Source organism: Colletotrichum destructivum, chromosome 2 (genome assembly GCF_034447905.1).
Source record: "Colletotrichum destructivum chromosome 2, complete sequence".
NCBI lineage: Eukaryota > Fungi > Ascomycota > Sordariomycetes > Glomerellales > Glomerellaceae > Colletotrichum > Colletotrichum destructivum.
In genome coordinates this window covers 3,206,759-3,224,023 of record NC_085897.1, presented here as the reverse complement: position 1 = coordinate 3,224,023, position 17,265 = coordinate 3,206,759, and the positions used below count along the sequence as shown (strand labels likewise).

At 55.4% G+C, this 17,265-nt stretch overlaps 4 protein-coding genes across 4 annotated transcripts; 2 read left to right on the top strand and 2 right to left on the bottom strand.

The window, feature by feature from the left end:
- The first annotated feature begins 101 nt into the window (after positions 1 to 101).
- Positions 102 to 2,885, top strand: CDEST_03207 (Putative fungal lipase-like domain, alpha/Beta hydrolase). Its single transcript, XM_062919366.1, has one exon. It carries the CDS (start codon positions 621 to 623, stop codon positions 1,878 to 1,880), a length of 1,260 nt encoding a protein of 419 aa, XP_062775417.1. The 5' UTR covers positions 102 to 620; the 3' UTR covers positions 1,881 to 2,885.
- A 3,255-nt stretch (positions 2,886 to 6,140) lies between these two features.
- Positions 6,141 to 8,314, top strand: CDEST_03206 (Putative 14-3-3 protein). The gene is made up of 4 exons (XM_062919365.1): positions 6,141 to 6,364; positions 6,664 to 7,128; positions 7,209 to 7,296; positions 7,378 to 8,314. The coding sequence occupies exons 2-4, from the start codon at positions 6,824 to 6,826 to the stop codon at positions 7,735 to 7,737; spliced, it is 753 nt and encodes a 250-aa protein (XP_062775416.1). The 5' UTR covers positions 6,141 to 6,364; positions 6,664 to 6,823; the 3' UTR covers positions 7,738 to 8,314.
- Positions 8,315 to 8,581: 267 nt separating this feature from the next.
- On the bottom strand, positions 8,582 to 11,653 carry CDEST_03205 (uncharacterized protein). Its single transcript, XM_062919364.1, has one exon. It carries the CDS (start codon positions 9,435 to 9,437, stop codon positions 8,772 to 8,774), a length of 666 nt encoding a protein of 221 aa, XP_062775415.1. The 5' UTR covers positions 9,438 to 11,653; the 3' UTR covers positions 8,582 to 8,771.
- Positions 11,654 to 11,924: 271 nt separating this feature from the next.
- On the bottom strand, positions 11,925 to 16,835 carry CDEST_03204 (Putative SAC domain, endonuclease/exonuclease/phosphatase, inositol 5-phosphatase). The gene is made up of 6 exons (XM_062919363.1): positions 15,783 to 16,835; positions 14,445 to 15,734; positions 13,837 to 14,372; positions 13,666 to 13,775; positions 13,498 to 13,607; positions 11,925 to 13,439 (listed from the first exon to the last, which is right to left on the bottom strand). Exons 1-6 carry the CDS (start codon positions 16,406 to 16,408, stop codon positions 12,221 to 12,223), a joined length of 3,891 nt encoding a protein of 1,296 aa, XP_062775414.1. The 5' UTR covers positions 16,409 to 16,835; the 3' UTR covers positions 11,925 to 12,220.
- Positions 16,836 to 17,265: the final 430 nt, after the last annotated feature.

The following is a 17,265-nucleotide window of genomic DNA, read 5'->3' as shown; positions in this document are numbered from 1 at the left end:
GGACAGCACCCAATGCCAGACCTTTTTCCCCACAAGCTACCTGGCTTGCCCCTCCAGGGGCAGCACACCGCTCAGGACCAATCGCTTGTCGGCAATCGTCACTTGGCCGCGCCTCTCCGCATGCGGCATTGTCTCTTTTGCCAGTCAATATGGGACGGGCAAGCGAGCCAGGTCCATATGACCTCACCACACTCCTCACCTCACGAGATCAATCTGAGACGTCGGTATCCCATCTTATTTTGCGACTCGTCGAACATACGCACACCTAAGCCGTCCAGTCCCAGCCAATTCCATTTGCAGGAGTCTGTCTGTACAGACGTAATCGTCATCATGCGCCCTGGAAAGATCGTGCTCTGAACGGCTTTCGTCGCCTTTCGTCGCTTCGTCGTCGTCCTCGCCCAAACAGCAAATCAGACCAACCTCGTAAACCCTTCATTCCTAAAACAACCTGTCAGTCGTTGTTGTCTCGCCTATATCCTGCGTTCTCCCCACCTCCCACTCTGAAGATTACATTGAGGAAAGACTGCGCCATGTCTGTCGGCTTGGGCAATCGACCATAGCCTGCATTTTGCGAGAAAAGGAAGCTAGAAGCAAACCATAAACAAAGCCCCGACGACAGAATGTTCCTATTAATGCGACCTCTCCTCCACCTGCTACAGCTCGCGCCACTGGTTGGCCTGGCCTTTGCAGCATCGTCCGGCAACAAGCAGCAGCCCCTGGTGCCGACCAACGACAACAAGACCGACGGGCCTTCGCCGATCGTCTCCGTCGAACTCTTCCGGAACCTCGAGCGCACATCGCGCATCGTCGACATAGCCTACTGCGTCGGTACCTCGGGCATATCGCAGCCCTTCTCATGCGTGTCACGATGCAAGGAGTTTCCCTCGTTCATCCTCGTCTCGACATGGAATACGGGGGTCCTGCTGAGCGACAGCTGCGGTTACATCGCCGTGGACCACGGCGTGCGGAGGCCAGGGGATGAGGACAGATTCAATGGCGACGTCGGAGAGAAAGCCATCATTGTCGCGTTTCGTGGTACCTACAGCATCTCAAATACCATTATCGATCTGAGCACGATACCGCAGGAGTACGTGCCTTATCCTGCTCCCGATGACGGCGGCGAGGCGCCTGAGGAACCCAAGCACAAGTGCAAGGACTGCACCGTCCATATGGGGTTTCTGGCTTCGTGGCGCCAGGCGCGGAAGCTGGTGATTCCCGAAGTGACCAAGTTGAGGGAGCAATATCCTGACTATCCGATTCATCTGGTGGGCCACAGTCTCGGCGGCGCGGTTGCGATGCTCGCGTCCCTCGAGCTGAAGGTGTCGCTGGGATGGAACAACGTTCTCGTCACCACGTTTGGCGAGCCCAAGGTCGGAAATCAAGGACTCTGCGACTATGTCGACGAAGTCTTCGGGCTGGACAACGAGGAATATAAGACCTTTCCAAAGCGTTCCTACCGCCGCGTTACCCACGTCGACGACCCAGTGCCGCTGCTCCCGCTCACCGAGTGGGGCTACAAGCCGCATGCCGGCGAATATTACATTACCAAGACGGAGTTGTCGCCGTCGCTCGAAGACGTCATCGTCTGCCGCGGCGACAATGATGCGCGCTGCATCACGAAGGGGGACGGCGGCTTCTTCGAGACCAACGTGCAACACACGGCGGTGGACCAGGTTGCAGGGTCGATGGAAAGGGTCGGCGAAAGCAAGTGGGCAAATGGGCTGCCGGACTTTCCGGCTCGACTCAAGCTTTGGCAGCTACTCTTCGCCCACAGGGATTACTTCTGGAGACTCGGACTTTGTGTGCCTGGGGGTGACCCGGCGAATTGGGGGAGGGACAAGTATGGCGGACGTGAGGGTGTAATAGCAGATGAGCTTTGAGCGCTGCCGTGTTGTTTTTTCTTTTTCTCTTCTGGAAGTCTTTTTTTGGATCGGGGCGTCAACCTTGACCCGTCTTCGCTCCTAAGTGCCTGGGAGGGATTCATTGTTGCAATAGGCATCTACTGGTGTACAGTCTGAACGCAGTGGCAGGGTTTATCAAGAAAGCCAGGGTTTGGATGGGATAACGGGCGTTTTCACTTTCTAGTACCTCTGGATCATGTAGCTTATTGAAACAACAGAAAGAAAGCAAAGTTCCCTCACTGTCGTGCCAGCATCACCCCCTTTTTTTCTGCCACTTGAGTCGCGGGACGACAACTCTCCACAACCCTGGGCCGGAGCTAAAGTCCGGACGCGGCCTCGGTCACAGCGACCACCCAACGTGTGGACTTTAGGCTCCGTCTTTCAACCTTGGGGGTTGCTAACCGCGTTTATCTTTGCCATGATGGACACACAAGAGATCGGTCCGAGGTCTGGATTGACCAGAAACAAATGAGCCTAACTGGGCTGTGTGCGGAACGAGGCCGTTGACCAGGGGTCTTTGGTTTTTGCATGCTTCCTTCGTTCGGGGTGGGAAGGAGTAAACCAGGTCCAGCTGCCCACACGTCTTTCTATACCAAGTCTCGAGCCAGGCACCACAAGCTCTTTAATGAGCTGCTACTTCAAGTCAGTCTGTCATGGACCAACGCGCGGCAAGCCGGAAAATTCCAGAAGTCGACCCGCTGTACCTCTAGAAACCCCAGAAATCCCCAAAACCTGTGGTCGGGCAAGGCGAGTAGGCCGTGCTAGTGGGCAAGCAATATGTAGGTGCCGGGAATAGCCCCCCGGGTCAATGTGCCTGCGACGCCCCTAAGTCAGCGTGCCCTCCTCGCGGGTATCCGGCGACTTCCACTGTTGATGCTTAACCCGAAAAGCAAGGTGGAACTTGGTCAGGACCGGGTTAGCCTGTCCTCCTCCGCGTGAAATCGCATCGCCCGTGCCTCCTCCGGATTTGAAGTCTCATGTATTCGGAGACGGGAAACCGGGGGTGGAAGATGAGGGGTAAAGATGGATAATAATAAAAAACAATGCCTTGCAAGTGGTAAAGGTCGATGCCGCATCATCATTACCCAACAAGCCGGCTTTGCTCCCATCGAGGCGTGTGCTTGGGATCGCGGAAGATTATTTTAAGCTGCAAGCGCAGAGAATGCCACGCGACAGGACGGTAATCATGGGCCTGACGCATGCGAGTCGCTTGTTCGACCCGACTGCATGGAGGGGGAGATCCCCTAACCCCTCCATGAGCTGTGCTGGCCGTGAGTCACCAAGGCTGCGATGGCATCGAAAGGGAGGGTAGGATTGGACCTATTTGGGACGAAACAGGGGCGGCCAGGAGATTGGAGATCAGAGATCAGAGATCAAAAGGAATGGGACTGGTTGGGGGCAGGCAGAGGCAGGTCACTCAGCCGTGTTGTTGCGTCCTTGTGGATGGGTTGGGCCGAGTTCAGTTGGCGATGTAAGGGGACATTGAGCCTTTGACGTTTCACTCGCAGAGACAAGGTGGGGAGAGAAAGTCGGGGATGTCGGATGGTACGCTGATCCAACGGCGGACCACGCCTCGGGTTGAAGCAGAGAAACACCGCAGATTGATGAACAATCAGTATCGGCATACTGCGCGCCGGCAGGTTGGGCAAAGCAGTTTTGCGCATGACAACAGCACCGCCTTGTTGAAAAGCATGCATGTGAGCGGAAACGCAAAGGGGGCGAGGACCGCAAAGCATGGTGACCAGTCAAGAAGTGGTCATTATGGTTGGACGACATGCCGGCTGGGATCGTGGCTTGGTCGTCAGCCGAGTGGCTGCTGGTCTGCGGCAGTGAGGCGCATAATCCAGCAGTGTAAAGGAAGCAGCTGATGAGCGATGAGCAACGTCGGCCTTTGCCCAACGTATCCCAATTCCCAGGGCTTTCTAGTGGGCTGTTGTCCAGGGTGTGTTGATGCTCACAATACTCTGTACAGTACATAGTATATACAGCGTTCGCCAGTTCGGCTTGACAGGTAATAGGCAATTTCCCGTCATTGCCAACATGTGCAGCTTAGTTTGGTCATCAAGTGGCCGACAGGCAGAGGCCCAGGCCGAAAGTTACAATGAGTGACTCATAAATCCAGTCGCCAATGATTTAGACAGCCAGGAAGGCACAATGATCCGAGACATTAGGGATTACATTGGACGACGGGCAGATGAGCGGGCAGGCGGTCGCCCCCATGGTTTGTTTGGTGCAAGATAAGCCACCAGGAGCAGGAATTTCAGGACCCGGTAGGTGTCGACCATCCAATCTGAGCGGATGGCATGGGCGCATTGCATTGCCCACCATTCCTGGGGACTGTTGGCCTCGATGTACTGTGCAGTTCGTCAGGAAGCCCATAGACTGCCCAACGTGCACTATCAGGGCGTCTGTGCAGTGTCGACTTGTGTCGCCGAAGGTTACGCCATCGATGTGTTGGACAGAGAGAGTATAGTAGGGAGGGAGGTGGTGAAGCGGATGTTACGTGATGAGAGGGTGGTGAGGTGAGGGGCGGGGATTTTCGTGGATGGGTCGACCGTAGGGGGTGTGGTGAGCCAGTGGCCGGCGGACACTATCACGCGTAGATGTGCTTGGAACAACAGAGAATCATCAGAGGGGAATCACGAGACAAGAAAAAAACGAGCAGTTTTGGCCGGGGAGGAGATACGTACATGGCGGGCGTGCCACGAAGCAGGAGCGGGGAAACGCATGGGAAGGGTGGGGTCCAGCCCAAAATGACCAATCAGCTAGCCAGCAGCCAGCGTCTGCCATCCCAGAGAGGAGAGTCTCCCATCCTAATTGTTGCGCAACGCTGTGTTGTGCTGTGTGCTGTGCTGGTCATCATTCATACCTACGAATACCTACATACACACTCAAGGCAAATGACCTTTGACTGAGTTATCTGACCAACCTGATTGATCCCCCTCACGGCCTCAAATTAACCAGCCCATTTCTTTTTCTTCTCCAATTTCCTGAGCTGGAGAGGCGGGCTCTTATAATCTCCAGACTCGCTCAGGAGACCTCGTGATAGTTCCTCGAATGGGAAACCGGTCCATCTTAGTGGTAATTGGCAGACTAGACACTCATGGTTGGGCCGGGCGGGACTGGCTCGTTGAATTTGACTTTGGGAGGCAATAAGAGAAGCAGTTGTTGCGCGCAGACTGTCACGGCAGCTGCTCTCCATGTCCAAAAGGAAGTACCTCTTCTGTATGTGGCCGGCTTTCTCCCGCTGGTCGCTTGGCACTTGAGGACTAGGCCGGTACACCGTGCCCCAACTTCCTGGATACGGAATCTTGTCTTTGATGCTCAGGACAGGCCAAGGTAATCTCTTGAACATAATCCACCGAAGGGGATCTCACCACATGCTAATGCCGTTTGGTCTTTGCCGGCCCCCGTCGAGCCCCAGTCTCCGTCTGTCATTTTCTGATTCTGGATGCTCTCCTTTCCAAAGAGGAGCTCTCGGCTGGGTGGGATACCTCCATACCTCCTACCTCGAAGTTAGTGAGTGCACAACAAAGTCAACTAAAAAGGCAGCGAACGCACCCCTGACACTTGCCCACTCGCTGCCAACATACCTATTCACTCGACAACTTTCAAAGGTACCGTTCTAGCAACCTTGTGTCCTAGGTACAACAGCAGACCTGAGCCCAGCCTCGCCTAGCCCAGCCCCAGGGTCCCATTTCTCTTCCCCTCCCGTCAAATTGGAACTTGCCCATGCCCTGGACAAGTCTCCCGAGCCCCCGAGAGCCTGACCACCTCGTGCCCATCCATTTCACTTGAGCAGTCCCTCCGGCTAGGCTGGTCAGGGCCCAGTACCAGGCACAAGGGGGGAAGGTATTTGTGGGAGAAACGTAGTGGGGTTGAAGCAGTAGGTGAAGCCAGCAGCTAGCGGGCAGTGGCACTGGCCCTGCCCAGGGCAGGCACGTTACGATACGGCGCGGCAACAAGGTAAAGTGCCATTAGGGGGGCTGCTAAGGCAGGAAGTAGCGAAGCAGCGACACCCAACCTCTGCTTACCTACCTGAGGTACCTAGGTAGGCAGGTACAGGTAGACAATCAGTGGCCCAGGAGAAGGAATGAGTAACCACTTAGGGGGACAGTGGACAGTGGACAGGAGTGAGTGAGTGAGTGGCCTTGGGACGGCGAGGACGTGGACGCGGACTTGGGGACTTAGGCCAACCCGATTAAATCTTCATTGGCCTCGCAACTTCCCTTTGAGATTCCCCCTCCCAAAATAATTCGTCACACGTAAACACTCCCTCCGCCTTCCCTCCTTCCCTCCCACCGCACATCTTTTTCCACTCTTCAACAACAAAACAAACCCGCGTCAACTTCTCACCAACTCCCCGTTGCACGCAATATTCACACCTACCTCCTGTCAACTTCTCCTTTCCACCTCAACCTAGTCGCATTCCCCCAATCCCGAACCTCAACATGTCTGGCGATGTAAGTACCATTTCCCCCATGCCGCCCAACACCACTCGACTCCAAAACCCCTCCGTCGCCCCTCGCCCGCCTCTGCCCTGCCCGTGTCACGGCAACGAAGATGGCCATGCTGTCGCCGCTGAACTCCCGCCTATGCCGTGCTTCTCGGTCATTTTTATTTCGGGGGAGGGGGGGTTTTTTTTTTTTTGCCTTCACTGGCAGGCGCCCGATGTCGATGGACTACTCCCCTATTCTCCTCAAATCACTCATCACTGCCGTCCTGTGGGAAGAAAGCATACTGACTGGTTCCCCTCTTCTAGCGTGAAAGGTTTGTGCCGAGCTTCCTCGTCGATGGGCCGCAACCCATCGATCAGACTCTTCCTCTGCGGGGGCTCTTCAGCGCAACATCCTGACTGATCCTTTCCCTACAGCAAGACCTTCCTCGCTCGCCTTTGCGAGCAGGCTGAGCGCTACGATGAGATGGTCGGCTACATGAAGGAGGTTGCCAAGTTGGGCGGTGAGCTGAGCGTCGACGAGCGCAACCTCCTCAGCGTTGCCTACAAGAACGTCGTCGGTACTCGTCGTGCCTCGTGGCGCATCATCTCCTCCATTGAGCAGAAGGAGGAGAGCAAGGGCTCCGACAAGCACGTCGGCACCATCCGCGAGTACCGCACCAAGATCGAGACCGAGCTCGAGCAGGTTTGCCAGGATGTCCTCGACGTTCTCGACGACAGCCTCATCCCCAACGCCCAGACCGGCGAGTCCAAGGTCTTTTACCACAAGATGTACGTTGGCCGATGCTGCCGCCCGCAGTAATCCTCATCGATCTCGGCCCCCGAACTAACTGCTGCGTACCACAATCCAGGAAGGGTGACTACCACCGTTACCTTGCCGAGTTTGCCTCTGGTGAGAAGCGCAAGGGTGCTGCCACCGCCGCCCACGAGGCTTACAAGGTACGAGTAAAATCAACATGCACCACGTCCAGCACAAATCACCCCGTGAGAACAAAGGAACTGACGCCGCGGGTTTAATAGAGTGCCACCGACGTTGCTCAGACTGAGCTGACCCCCACCCACCCTATCCGCCTCGGTCTGGCCCTTAACTTCTCCGTCTTCTACTATGAGATCCTGAACTCGCCCGACCGCGCCTGCCACCTTGCCAAGCAGGCTTTCGACGATGCCATTGCCGAGCTGGACTCTCTCTCCGAGGAGTCTTACCGCGACAGCACCCTCATCATGCAGCTCCTGCGTGACAACCTTACTCTCTGGACCTCTTCCGACAGCGGTGACGCTGAGGGTGCCGCTGCTGGCACCGCCGAGGCCTCTGAGGAGAAGAAGGACGAGGCCAAGCCCGAGGAGCCCAAGGCTACCGAGGAGACTCCTGCCGCCTCCTAAATTCTGTCTTACCCTGATACCAATACATCTCGGCTTGCGATTGGACTGAGATGGCTTGTCTGCTCGGCCGTCGGTATGCGCTACGTGCGGACCTTCTGATGACTGGATCTGGCCGCCACGTTAGCGGCTGATGATATCTGTGACTCGCGACAAGCGAGTCTCTTGGCGAAAGGGAGGGATTCCGGGGGTTCTGGACGCTGAGAAAGGAATAATGCATGGCATAGTTCCTTTTGGTCCTCGGATGTCCACCCCAGTCTGGAACAGCTTCGTTCCTTGGGCCGGGGAGGTATTTGGAGGACCCTACTTGGCAGCTAACTACCAACCTTCCCCTTCTTCATATCCGTCCATGCCCGGAATCTTGTCCTCTTTTGTTCTCCTCGATTCCTGCTTTTTACCCCTGTGCTGGATGGTTTACGGCTGTCTCGTCTTCTTTTTTCGGTTTTCCTCATAGTGGTCCTTCAGTTGTCGCGCGTCTTCTCACAGAGAGAGAAAGTCCTTCCCCCCCAAATGCCCCTGTCTATTCAGTCTACAAGACCAAAAGAAAATAACAAACGTTCATCAACAGTTTTGGACCAACGCGTTTCGACTTGTGTGTGTGTGTGTGTGTTTTTTTTTTTCAGGTATGAACATACAGTTCAAGATGATGTCAAAACTCGGTCAAAAGTGAGAGCTTGACATGTAGTGAGTGATGGGTAATAAAGGGCAGGCATCGTAGGTTTTTATTCAGACTTTGGATCCATGGGATAGTGAGCTCCGTCTTTGAAGTCAACAATCTGCATGCTGGTGTCAAGCAGCAAATTCGTTCCAGACATCATGAACGACGTTGGTTACACAATGGACAAATTGGTATTAACAAGCACGACTGAAGCCAAATTGTGTATGTGGACCGGTCCAATTAGAACAACAAGGAAAGAAGACGCCTAGCACCACCGACCATTTCGTTTGCCATATTTCACGGAAACCATTTGCCATGCTCCCTATAGTGAAACCAACCCGCAAGCTGCTCGTCTGCGCATCAAGCGTATGTGCGAGTACTAAGGACTCCCGTGAGTCCTCGAGAGCAACCTCGAGGCCCTCCTAAGCCGCGCCTGTTTCTCGGCAATCAGCTTTGGCACGTGGCCACGGCCCTCCGAGTCTGCACCGTCAGCGACGCAGTCTCCGTCCGCATCCAGCTCCGTGTCGGCGGCGGCGTTGTTTGTGGCATGAGGAGTGGCAGCGAGGGTCGCGCGTCGGTACATCCTGGTGGCTTCCTCGGCGCCTCGAGGTGGCATGGGCCCGCCAGTCCTGCTGCCGCTAAGTTTGCGGACGAGGTTGCGCATGCCGCGGAAGATTGGGTGGTTGCCGTGCTTCGCGCGGAAGATGCCCGCCGGCACGTGTCCGCCGGGGAGTGTCTCCGTCTGTTCGAGGTAAGCCGCCGACGGCTCCAGGCCCATTGCCGACGGGGCTCCGAGGCGGGAGCATGTCGGGCAGTATGTCGGTTGCGAAGGGAGCCGGAAAAAAGTAAAGGGGTCACGCGCCCCTGGTGACGATGCCGATGAGGAGGCTGATGAGGAAGTTGCGGAGAGGGAAATATTTGTCGACGAGGCGGATGCGGCCGGCGAGGACGGGGGGCATGTGCATAGAGATGCCGATGCCGCAACCTCCTCGCGCCATGCTTGAATCCGTTGTTGCTTGGTGAGGGATGAGTCCTGAGGAGACATTTTGGCGGTGATTTATAAATGATGCGGGCTATACTCTTGGGGTTATAAGGGCTCTTTTGTTCCCGGGTGTCTATGAAGGCACGGTTGGTACGGGCGAAGGGAGACCAGGTCAGATTCGGAGAGTGGGTTATTCTGAACTCGCGATTGCTGGTTGCGGATGTTGGATGACCAATGTTGGAATGACGGCAACGCTCTTCTGAGCCAAGACCGAAGCAAAAAAGTTTGCTGAGACTTCGAGAAGGCCTACGCGCCTTTTTGACAAAGTGAAGCAGAATTAGGTGTTCGTTGTTGGGAACAGGTAGCCCTACGGTCCGTCCGCTGTCAATAAGACGAGAAAGCGTAGATCGAGGGAGGGAAGTGGAGAGGAAGTGCAAGAAATAGAGGAGGGTATTAAAGTTTGGAGCGTATCGTGTAGGTGTGACAACACACGGGACCTGACTGGGGTGGTGTTATGGGCGTTTCTGTCTGTCTCGACTCGGCAGAACGACTCGAACATACGGTTCATGTGCCCTTCCTTCGTGAGTTCGTCCAAGATGATTAGTCGGCGCCAACCCCGGATTCTGATGCCCCCTCCCCTGGCGTCGGGCTTATTTGTGCGTTTGTGTGTGTATGGGAGATAGGGAGGTGATGAGAATGGGCAGATGACAGGATTAGGGCGGGTTTAGGTGCGAGGCAGAAAGCAACAGGAGTGGACGAGGGTTTTGGGGGTTCAGGGCAGCAAAAACGATTAAATCACCAGCAAAGGAGGAGGATGCAGGAAGGATGGATGAACGAGTCAAGCCTCTTTCTTGTCATCCGGTCTCTGGGGAACCCGGGTGGGAGGTCTTAGCGGGGAAACGCCTCCGGGCGTATGAAACAAAAAACAACTGAGGAGCCAACCCCAGGACGGTAACGACAAGATGAAAGATTCTTGCCCAAGACGAAGGCAAGATCTAACGGTAGACGGAGTGGGCTTGTGACTGGTCGGCTAAACAAGTCCAGTCCTCTGGTGGCGGACGATCGAGGTCAAAAAGGTGACGAATTGTTTTCCCAGCGATGTGGTCGATGCGGGTCTCGATGGGCAACAAAACAACAGCTGCAGCAGCAGCAACAGTAGAGGGGGGGCGCTTTGGGATTCGCTTCGCAGCGTTTCGTTGCGACGAGCCGACAAACGTCCGTCCGTCCGTCCGTCCGTCGTTCGGCCTTACAACTGGAGGGAGAAGGTGTTTGTGAGCGACAGTTTGAGGGAGAGAGGGAGACGATGCAGGTGACCAGAGCACGCCACGGCAGTAGCTCCGACCGCAGGGTTGGTTTCTCTGCCAGTCTTTTTTAGAGTGTTTTGGACTTCTAGGTCGGTGAAAGAAGGTCAGGTAGGTGTGATGGGACGGGAAGAAGACAAGCCGGATGAGGGCTGAAGCAGATGGGGCTTAGGCGCCGCTGAACTAAAGATGGGCAGAAGACAAATGCTTTGGAGGTCCCCGGGGGAGGGGGCACATTTGCTGGTGCTTTCACGCGCCTTTGGCTTTGGGTCGTTCCCCTTTTCTGTCGTCGTCGCCGCCGCCGCCGCCGCCTTGGAAGGGATGTTGTCTGCTTCGGGCTTCGTCTGCTCCACGATCGGCGGGCCCAGTCCAGTTGATCACTGCCCCGATGTGCCGCACTAGAGGGGGGCGGGGGGGATGGCGCTGGGAAGGAAAAGCAGGCGGCCGGTCCTGATTTCTGAGTGGAACCTCCGCAAGCGGCTACTTGGGTATCATTGCGGGCGAAGGCAAAGGGCAACTTCTCAGGGTAGTAGGGAAAAAGGAGGCACAGGGCACGCTGCACAGGGGAAGAAGGTTAGTGCGAGCGGCGCGGCGCGTGCAACAAAATACTGGCAGAGTGATCCCTTCCCTCCCGCCGTCCCACCTTCCAGACAACAAGCTCCGGCACCTTGTTCGCTGTGGCGCGCACGAAAAGAGGAGGGGCGTGACTTGGGCTTGGGGCTAGGATGCTGCGGACTTGGATGGTGCCGCTGTCAGATGTCAACAACGAAAAAAAGCACAGAAAATGAGGGGCGCTGCGGGTTTTCTGGTGTTCTGCAAAAAAAGGGAAGGAGAGGTAGCGGTGTAATGTCTCAGTTATCGAGAGGACGACACCATCGTGGGTCCTCATTGATTCGAGATGACAGAGAAGGATGAGGATGTGGGCGACTACGAGGGGCATGTAAGAAAACGGCTTTCCTACAACTGCCGAGATTCAGGGTCCATCCATCCATCGAAACGCACTCGGCTCGGTGAAGGCCACCTGGTGAAGGGGCTCGCCGCCCACTGAGAATGAAAATGAGGTTATGTTGTGGGTGACTATGGCATGGAAGCCGATTGGTGTTGTGCCCCGGCTCACCCGCACCGGGTCGGGTCGGGTCCCTGTGAGATTAACCACCCCCTTCCATTGGCGAGGGCCAGGCATTGGGCTTCCTTCCTCATCCAGCTTACAAATAGGACCGGGAGGAGGGTGAGAGTGTAAGTAACTACCGCCAGTTGGTTCCCGGTGGATGGCATTTGCATTATTTAGCTATGATATATGCCGATTGTTTGAGACTTTGTCGGAGTGTCCAAACCAAGACTCGCGGTCTGCGGTTCCATAGCAACATCAACATCAACAGCAACAGTGAACCCCGCCTAAATCAGACCGGTATCTTTTCATCGTCAACCGTCCAAGACGTCCAGTCTGTCATGTATGGTCGTCCGTGCCGTAAACAGCGCCCGCTCGCTTTTTTTAATCTTGTCTAGGTATCGGGAAACTCTACATAATCAAATACATCGTCACCATCATCTCTGCGTGCTGGGAACCAACGTCTCCCAGCTTCCCATGTCGCTGGGCCCCCCATCATCCAGCGAGTCTAGTAAATCTACTGGCGCATTCTTCTTGGCTGGGATCTTGGGTTTGGGCCGCACCTCGCCAGCTCTCATCCCCGGCAATGCGACTGCCCCGGCCATCGGGCTCTGTCTGCCAGGTTCGATATTTAGGGTATCTGCCCGCTTGAGTGGCTTGGCCGGTGCACCGACCGGCTTTCTCTGCATTCCTTTCTCTAAGCCCGCGCTGAGGTTGGTAAAGCCCGTCGACGCCCGAGACGGCAGTGGCGGTCGTTCAGTCGGGTCATCCTTGTACTGACTTGTTCCGTTGCTGCTCAGGATCGGTGACGTGGCCAGGTGAGCTGGCTTCTTCGCAACGGGTGGCGCGGGCTTGGATTTGGATTGTGAAGACAATTGCGACATCTGCGAAATCGCAGACGAAGGCCGCGGGGGGGTTGGGTTTTGTGATCGATTCGAGGGAATCAGCGGAGGTTGCTGAACTGCCGCGCTGGCTCCCGTCTGCCTTCTAGGTGGTGGCGGCGGTGGTGGTGTTTCCCCCCTAGATGACTTCTCGTCTTTGATGTTGAGTCCGCCAACCTTTAATGACAGGGCCGACGCATCAAATGGTGGCGGCAGCTTTCTCGCAATCCTATTGGAGGCTGATGATGAGAGATCGTTTGGGGTGTAGACATGCTCGTACGGTGATGTCGAGACGCTGGAAAAGGATGACAGCCTTGACCTCGGCACGTTGACCCAATCTGGCTCTCCTGTTGGTGTAAAGGGGTTTGGTGGCCTTCCGGGGTTCAACACCGCAGCGTGTCCGTCTGGTGCTTTTGGTTGCTTCATGTCAACTCTCGCCTGCTGTTTGTTCTCCAGCCACCACTTTTGACGGTCAGAGCTCGCAGGGGGCAGTCCTGGCTCGATGGCTTCGTAGCCAATCAAGTCCTCGTCGTCCGTCTCCTCCGAGTCCAGGTTGGCAACTACATCTCCAAGATCCGCTTTCCTCCGTTGGTAGAGTTCTTTGCTGATTCGATCCCGGTGGGCTTCGTCAACGATGCTCACATTACACTGAAAGATCGCATACACCGGCCGATGATCCGAGAACTTGAGCGGGGCTGAGTTGTACGCTAGTTGGCGCAAGTTTGCTCCTTTGCGCAGAATGCGGTCGGTCCACGCGGGAATACGTGCCTTTTCACTGCTCAAAATCAGCCTCTGCATCGGGATTCGGGGTGATGTCGGTTCGTTCTACGTACGATGTGTCATATTCGTCCGTACCAAGATCGAACTTGTATGTGGGCAAGAAGTTGATCCGAGCTTCAGAGTAGAATGGGAACGCAAGACCCGCAATCATCTGTAGGTTCAGCTGCGAAGAAGGAAAGTCAGCATGGTGGCCAGTTCGCAAAGGCACTTCCGCTTCTTACCTGGTCGTTTTCGTAAAGCGTCTCTAGTTCTCGCTTCTTGATTAAGCCACGGGCAATTTCAGAGCCGAGGCCGATTCGGTAGTTGAAATCTCCCAGCCACACAACAGCATCTGTTCTCGGGTCAGCTCGTACACCAACAGGTGGATCGCTGATAGTTGGTCCCGAACGTACCATGATCATCGATGCCACGGTTCCGTTGGAAACGGAGCCCGTGGTGAATTGTCGCGTAGTCCCGGTTCCGCTCGTCATAATTCGAAAATCCAGCAGCCAAATGGGCCGTCACAAAGCAGATGTGGGTATTCGCATAATCAAATCGTATCGCAACCGCGCCCTTGTTGCCTGCCATCCCCGACAACCCAGTTTTCTTGACGCTACCTTCCACATTCTTAATGTTGGCCAGGGCCGAAGCCTTGATAAAAATGCACAGCGCAGCGCCAACAAGCTGTCCGCTCCGGAGCAGCACATATCTTTCGCCGCCGAGTGCCTTGGCACGTTTGTTGAGGCATCGTCTCACTGCGGCCTCCCATAACTGTTTCCTAGAAGGATCGCTGTTCATGATCTGCTGCGGGCTCAACTCGACAATCTCCTGGAATCCCACCGCCACGATTTCAGGTAAGACGTTGCCGAGTTCTTCTGGGGCGAGCCATGGAGCAAGGTCGCTGTCGACACCCTCGGTGCGTCCATTCAGGTTGAATGTGCCAACCAACCTACAGGAGTAAGCATGACAGAGGACCGAGATGGAAGGCAGTAGGAGGGCAGTAGGCAGGCAGTAAACTTACATGGTGATGTCCTGCACCGAAGAGAATTCGGCACTCCTCTTGGCGAGCTCGCCAGAAACATAGTCGCTAATAGGATCGAAGAGGATGACGGGCATCTGGTTGACAAGGCGCCCAAGAAGGCGGTCAATCGTTGTTTGTCGAGCCGCATCCGTGAAGTTGTTGTGGTAGAGACGCTGCACCGACTTGCGCATATCCGCAACGGCACCAGCCAGCGACATCTTTCCAGAACGTGTAAAGGAGGATTTAAGCGCACCTGTTCCGGCGTAAATCTTTGACAGGGCATCCCCATTGTCCGCCCAGAGGGTCGAGTGTCTCATCCAAAAGTCCGACGTGGCATATTCGCCGCGGTGGCCCAGGAAAGCTTCTGTGGCCATCTGCGATATGAGAGTCTGGATCAAGTTCGTCCTGTCCAAACAGTCGAGACAGTTCGTCCGGAATACACCTTCTTGTTGGAGAACTACGACCATCCGGTTGGAACCATGGTGATCGTTGTCAGCAGCCCCATCCTCGGACTCTTCAGCCAAGTAGTAGGCGAACCCGTCTATCGAATTTTCGATGTATCTGCGAATTTGACGTGCCGCTTCATATCCTCCTGGGCCTTTTGTCTCGGCATGGAAGTCGTAGTGAGTTTCTCTCAGCAGCGCGTGATCTTGCGATTCTTCCTCGCCGACCTGGCTCAGGGGGCAATGCTCCACCCCCAGATGGTACAGCTGACTGAGCTGTGCTTCGCCAGGCTTGCCCTCACTCAGCAGGTTGACCACATGTACAGCGCCATAGGCCCGCTCTAGATCTGCAAAGTGCCTGTTGAAGGCAGGCTGTGCCCCTTCAGGCGATCTGATGACGGTGATGTTCTGCTTGCCGGGGATGAGCTCCGCTGTCTGCTCCCAGAAGAGCGGAACTGAGCCTCTGACTTGAGCGTAAGAGAAAAGAGTACCGCCAGGGCTCCAGTAGATGGTCTCTGTCTCTACGAAGTTGGCGACATTGCCGTCGTCGTCAATGCCTCTGGAGTTGAAACGCGTTCCAGCTCTACGACAAGAAAGTCGCGATACAACTGTGAGGTACGAAGGCAACCCGGTCGATCGAGTCTTCAAAGGAGCGCTTGTTTGGGGAATCGCCATTGTTCGACAAAAGCCACGGATGGCAGAAGTCAGAAACCTTGATGAGTCCAAAGCCTCGCGCTCCTGGGGCAGCAGTCGGGATCTGAACTGAACCAGCGGGCTGATCATGTACGAGTTCCACAGAAAGGAGTCGTCGAAATTGTCGATGTCGAACGTGTACGAGTTCACCGTTCTAGACAGTCAGCAACCTGTAGGCTGTACCAGGGACACGAAAACTTACCTGTCCTGCAATCTGTTCGTCAAATCGAAGTCGGTACTGTAGTAGAACGTGCCGTTGCCCAGGAGCTTGCGCAGATCTGTACACGGGTGTTCCACTTGAACATCCCGCCCTCTGAGGTTCTGACCGTAGACCGAATTGGCGTCTGACGCCTCGGAATCCAAGGGATCCAGAGAAACGACATCATCCCACTCGCTGCTGTTGAGACAGAAGAAAGCAACACTCGCGATCCGTTCCACAGTTTCCCCCGGCCTAAGGGTGGCAACTCTAGTGGCATGTGTCACGACGGAAAGGAACACGTCGCCTTCGACGGATATAAGACCCAATGTTCCAAAAATCGGCCGCGGGGTCAGAGATCGGTAGTCGGCCAGCGTCTTCTTGGTGACCTGAGTGAATTCGACCATGCATTTCGACGCGTTACCGTCGCCGTTTGGTCGTGATCGGGTAGATGCGATTGAGGTAAGGGAGCCGTTTGTGCCGGTACTAGCGGAGCTGTATCGGAAGATGAGGGCGTGCGACGACGAGACGAGAGCAATAGATCGGTGGGGGTAGTCGCGAATGTAGAGTCGGCTAGACTTTTCTGGTGCCGGCACCTGGGAGGGCCATGATCCGGAGCTGGCGTAGTCCATGGTGGATAGAAAGTGCTGCTGCAGAATTCGGAGAAGAGGCGCAGTTGTCGCAGAGCATGCTTGAACGAGGGTGCTGGCCTGTGTTCCTCGAAGGGTGAAGTCGGTGGGTGGAGCGTCGCAGAAGAGCGGCTCGGTGACGAACGGTTGTAGAAAGTAGGTCGCAGCAGAATGCCGGCGTCGTGAAGAAGTGTGGGATTGCGCAATGGCTTGAGGTTGTATGAAGGTTCGCGATGGCAGATGCCGTGGCTGAGGTGAATTTGGGTCGCCAACACCGAGCCCGACAATGACGTCCGTCCGGCCGGGGGGGGCAGGGGTTTTAGAGGTTGGGTCGCTGTGTCTCTGGCACCTGAGCTCCGACTGGGTACCTAGGCACCTGGGTAGGTGTCTAGATTGGCAGTTACCTTAGTGGGTAGGTAGCTCGCTCCCCGGCCGCCTTGTTCTTTAGGTTCAGTAGGTAGAATCGGCAAAGAAGGATGGAGCTGACAAGGAAGCACGTGCCTTGTCGTCCTAGCCATATGGCACAGTGCCTCTTCTACACAATGCTCTGTTTGCGGATCGAAAAATGGCTTACAACACCCGTTTTGACTCGGGTTGAAGAGAGCGGTACAGAGTTCATTCGGATCGGCGGCAACGTGGAGAGTCGTTATTCCAAACTTGGACCACAAGGCCTAGTGACGGGAAACCAGAGATGCGATGAACCTTTAAAATTGCATCTTCAAGACATCCCGAGCGTAATATTTCAGTCATGCAGGCAAACTTCAACTCACGGCTTCGTCCTGCTATCCTATCTAGCCTAAAATCTTAGCATTGCCTTGGGCGTCAAGACTATAAAAGACCACTGGAACCGCCAGTTGAGT

What these genes read in the sequence shown, in the direction of transcription:
- CDEST_03207 (XM_062919366.1), top strand. Translation starts at nt 621, where the DNA reads ATGTTCCTATTAATGCGACCTCTCCTCCACCTGCTACAGCTCGCGCCA.
- CDEST_03206 (XM_062919365.1), top strand. Translation starts at nt 6,824, where the DNA reads ATGGTCGGCTACATGAAGGAGGTTGCCAAGTTGGGCGGTGAGCTGAGC. An exon ending in AAGGTCTTTTACCACAAGAT is followed by an intron (nt 7,129 to 7,208) that starts GTACGTTGGCCG and finishes ACCACAATCCAG; the next exon opens with GAAGGGTGACTACCACCGTT. An exon ending in CCGCCCACGAGGCTTACAAG is followed by an intron (nt 7,297 to 7,377) that starts GTACGAGTAAAA and finishes CGGGTTTAATAG; the next exon opens with AGTGCCACCGACGTTGCTCA.
- CDEST_03205 (XM_062919364.1), bottom strand. Translation starts at nt 9,437, where the DNA reads ATGTCTCCTCAGGACTCATCCCTCACCAAGCAACAACGGATTCAAGCA.
- CDEST_03204 (XM_062919363.1), bottom strand. Translation starts at nt 16,408, where the DNA reads ATGGACTACGCCAGCTCCGGATCATGGCCCTCCCAGGTGCCGGCACCA. An exon ending in CCGTGGCATCGATGATCATG is followed by an intron (nt 13,776 to 13,836) that starts GTACGTTCGGGA and finishes ACCCGAGAACAG; the next exon opens with ATGCTGTTGTGTGGCTGGGA. An exon ending in CGCTTTACGAAAACGACCAG is followed by an intron (nt 13,608 to 13,665) that starts GTAAGAAGCGGA and finishes CCTTCTTCGCAG; the next exon opens with CTGAACCTACAGATGATTGC.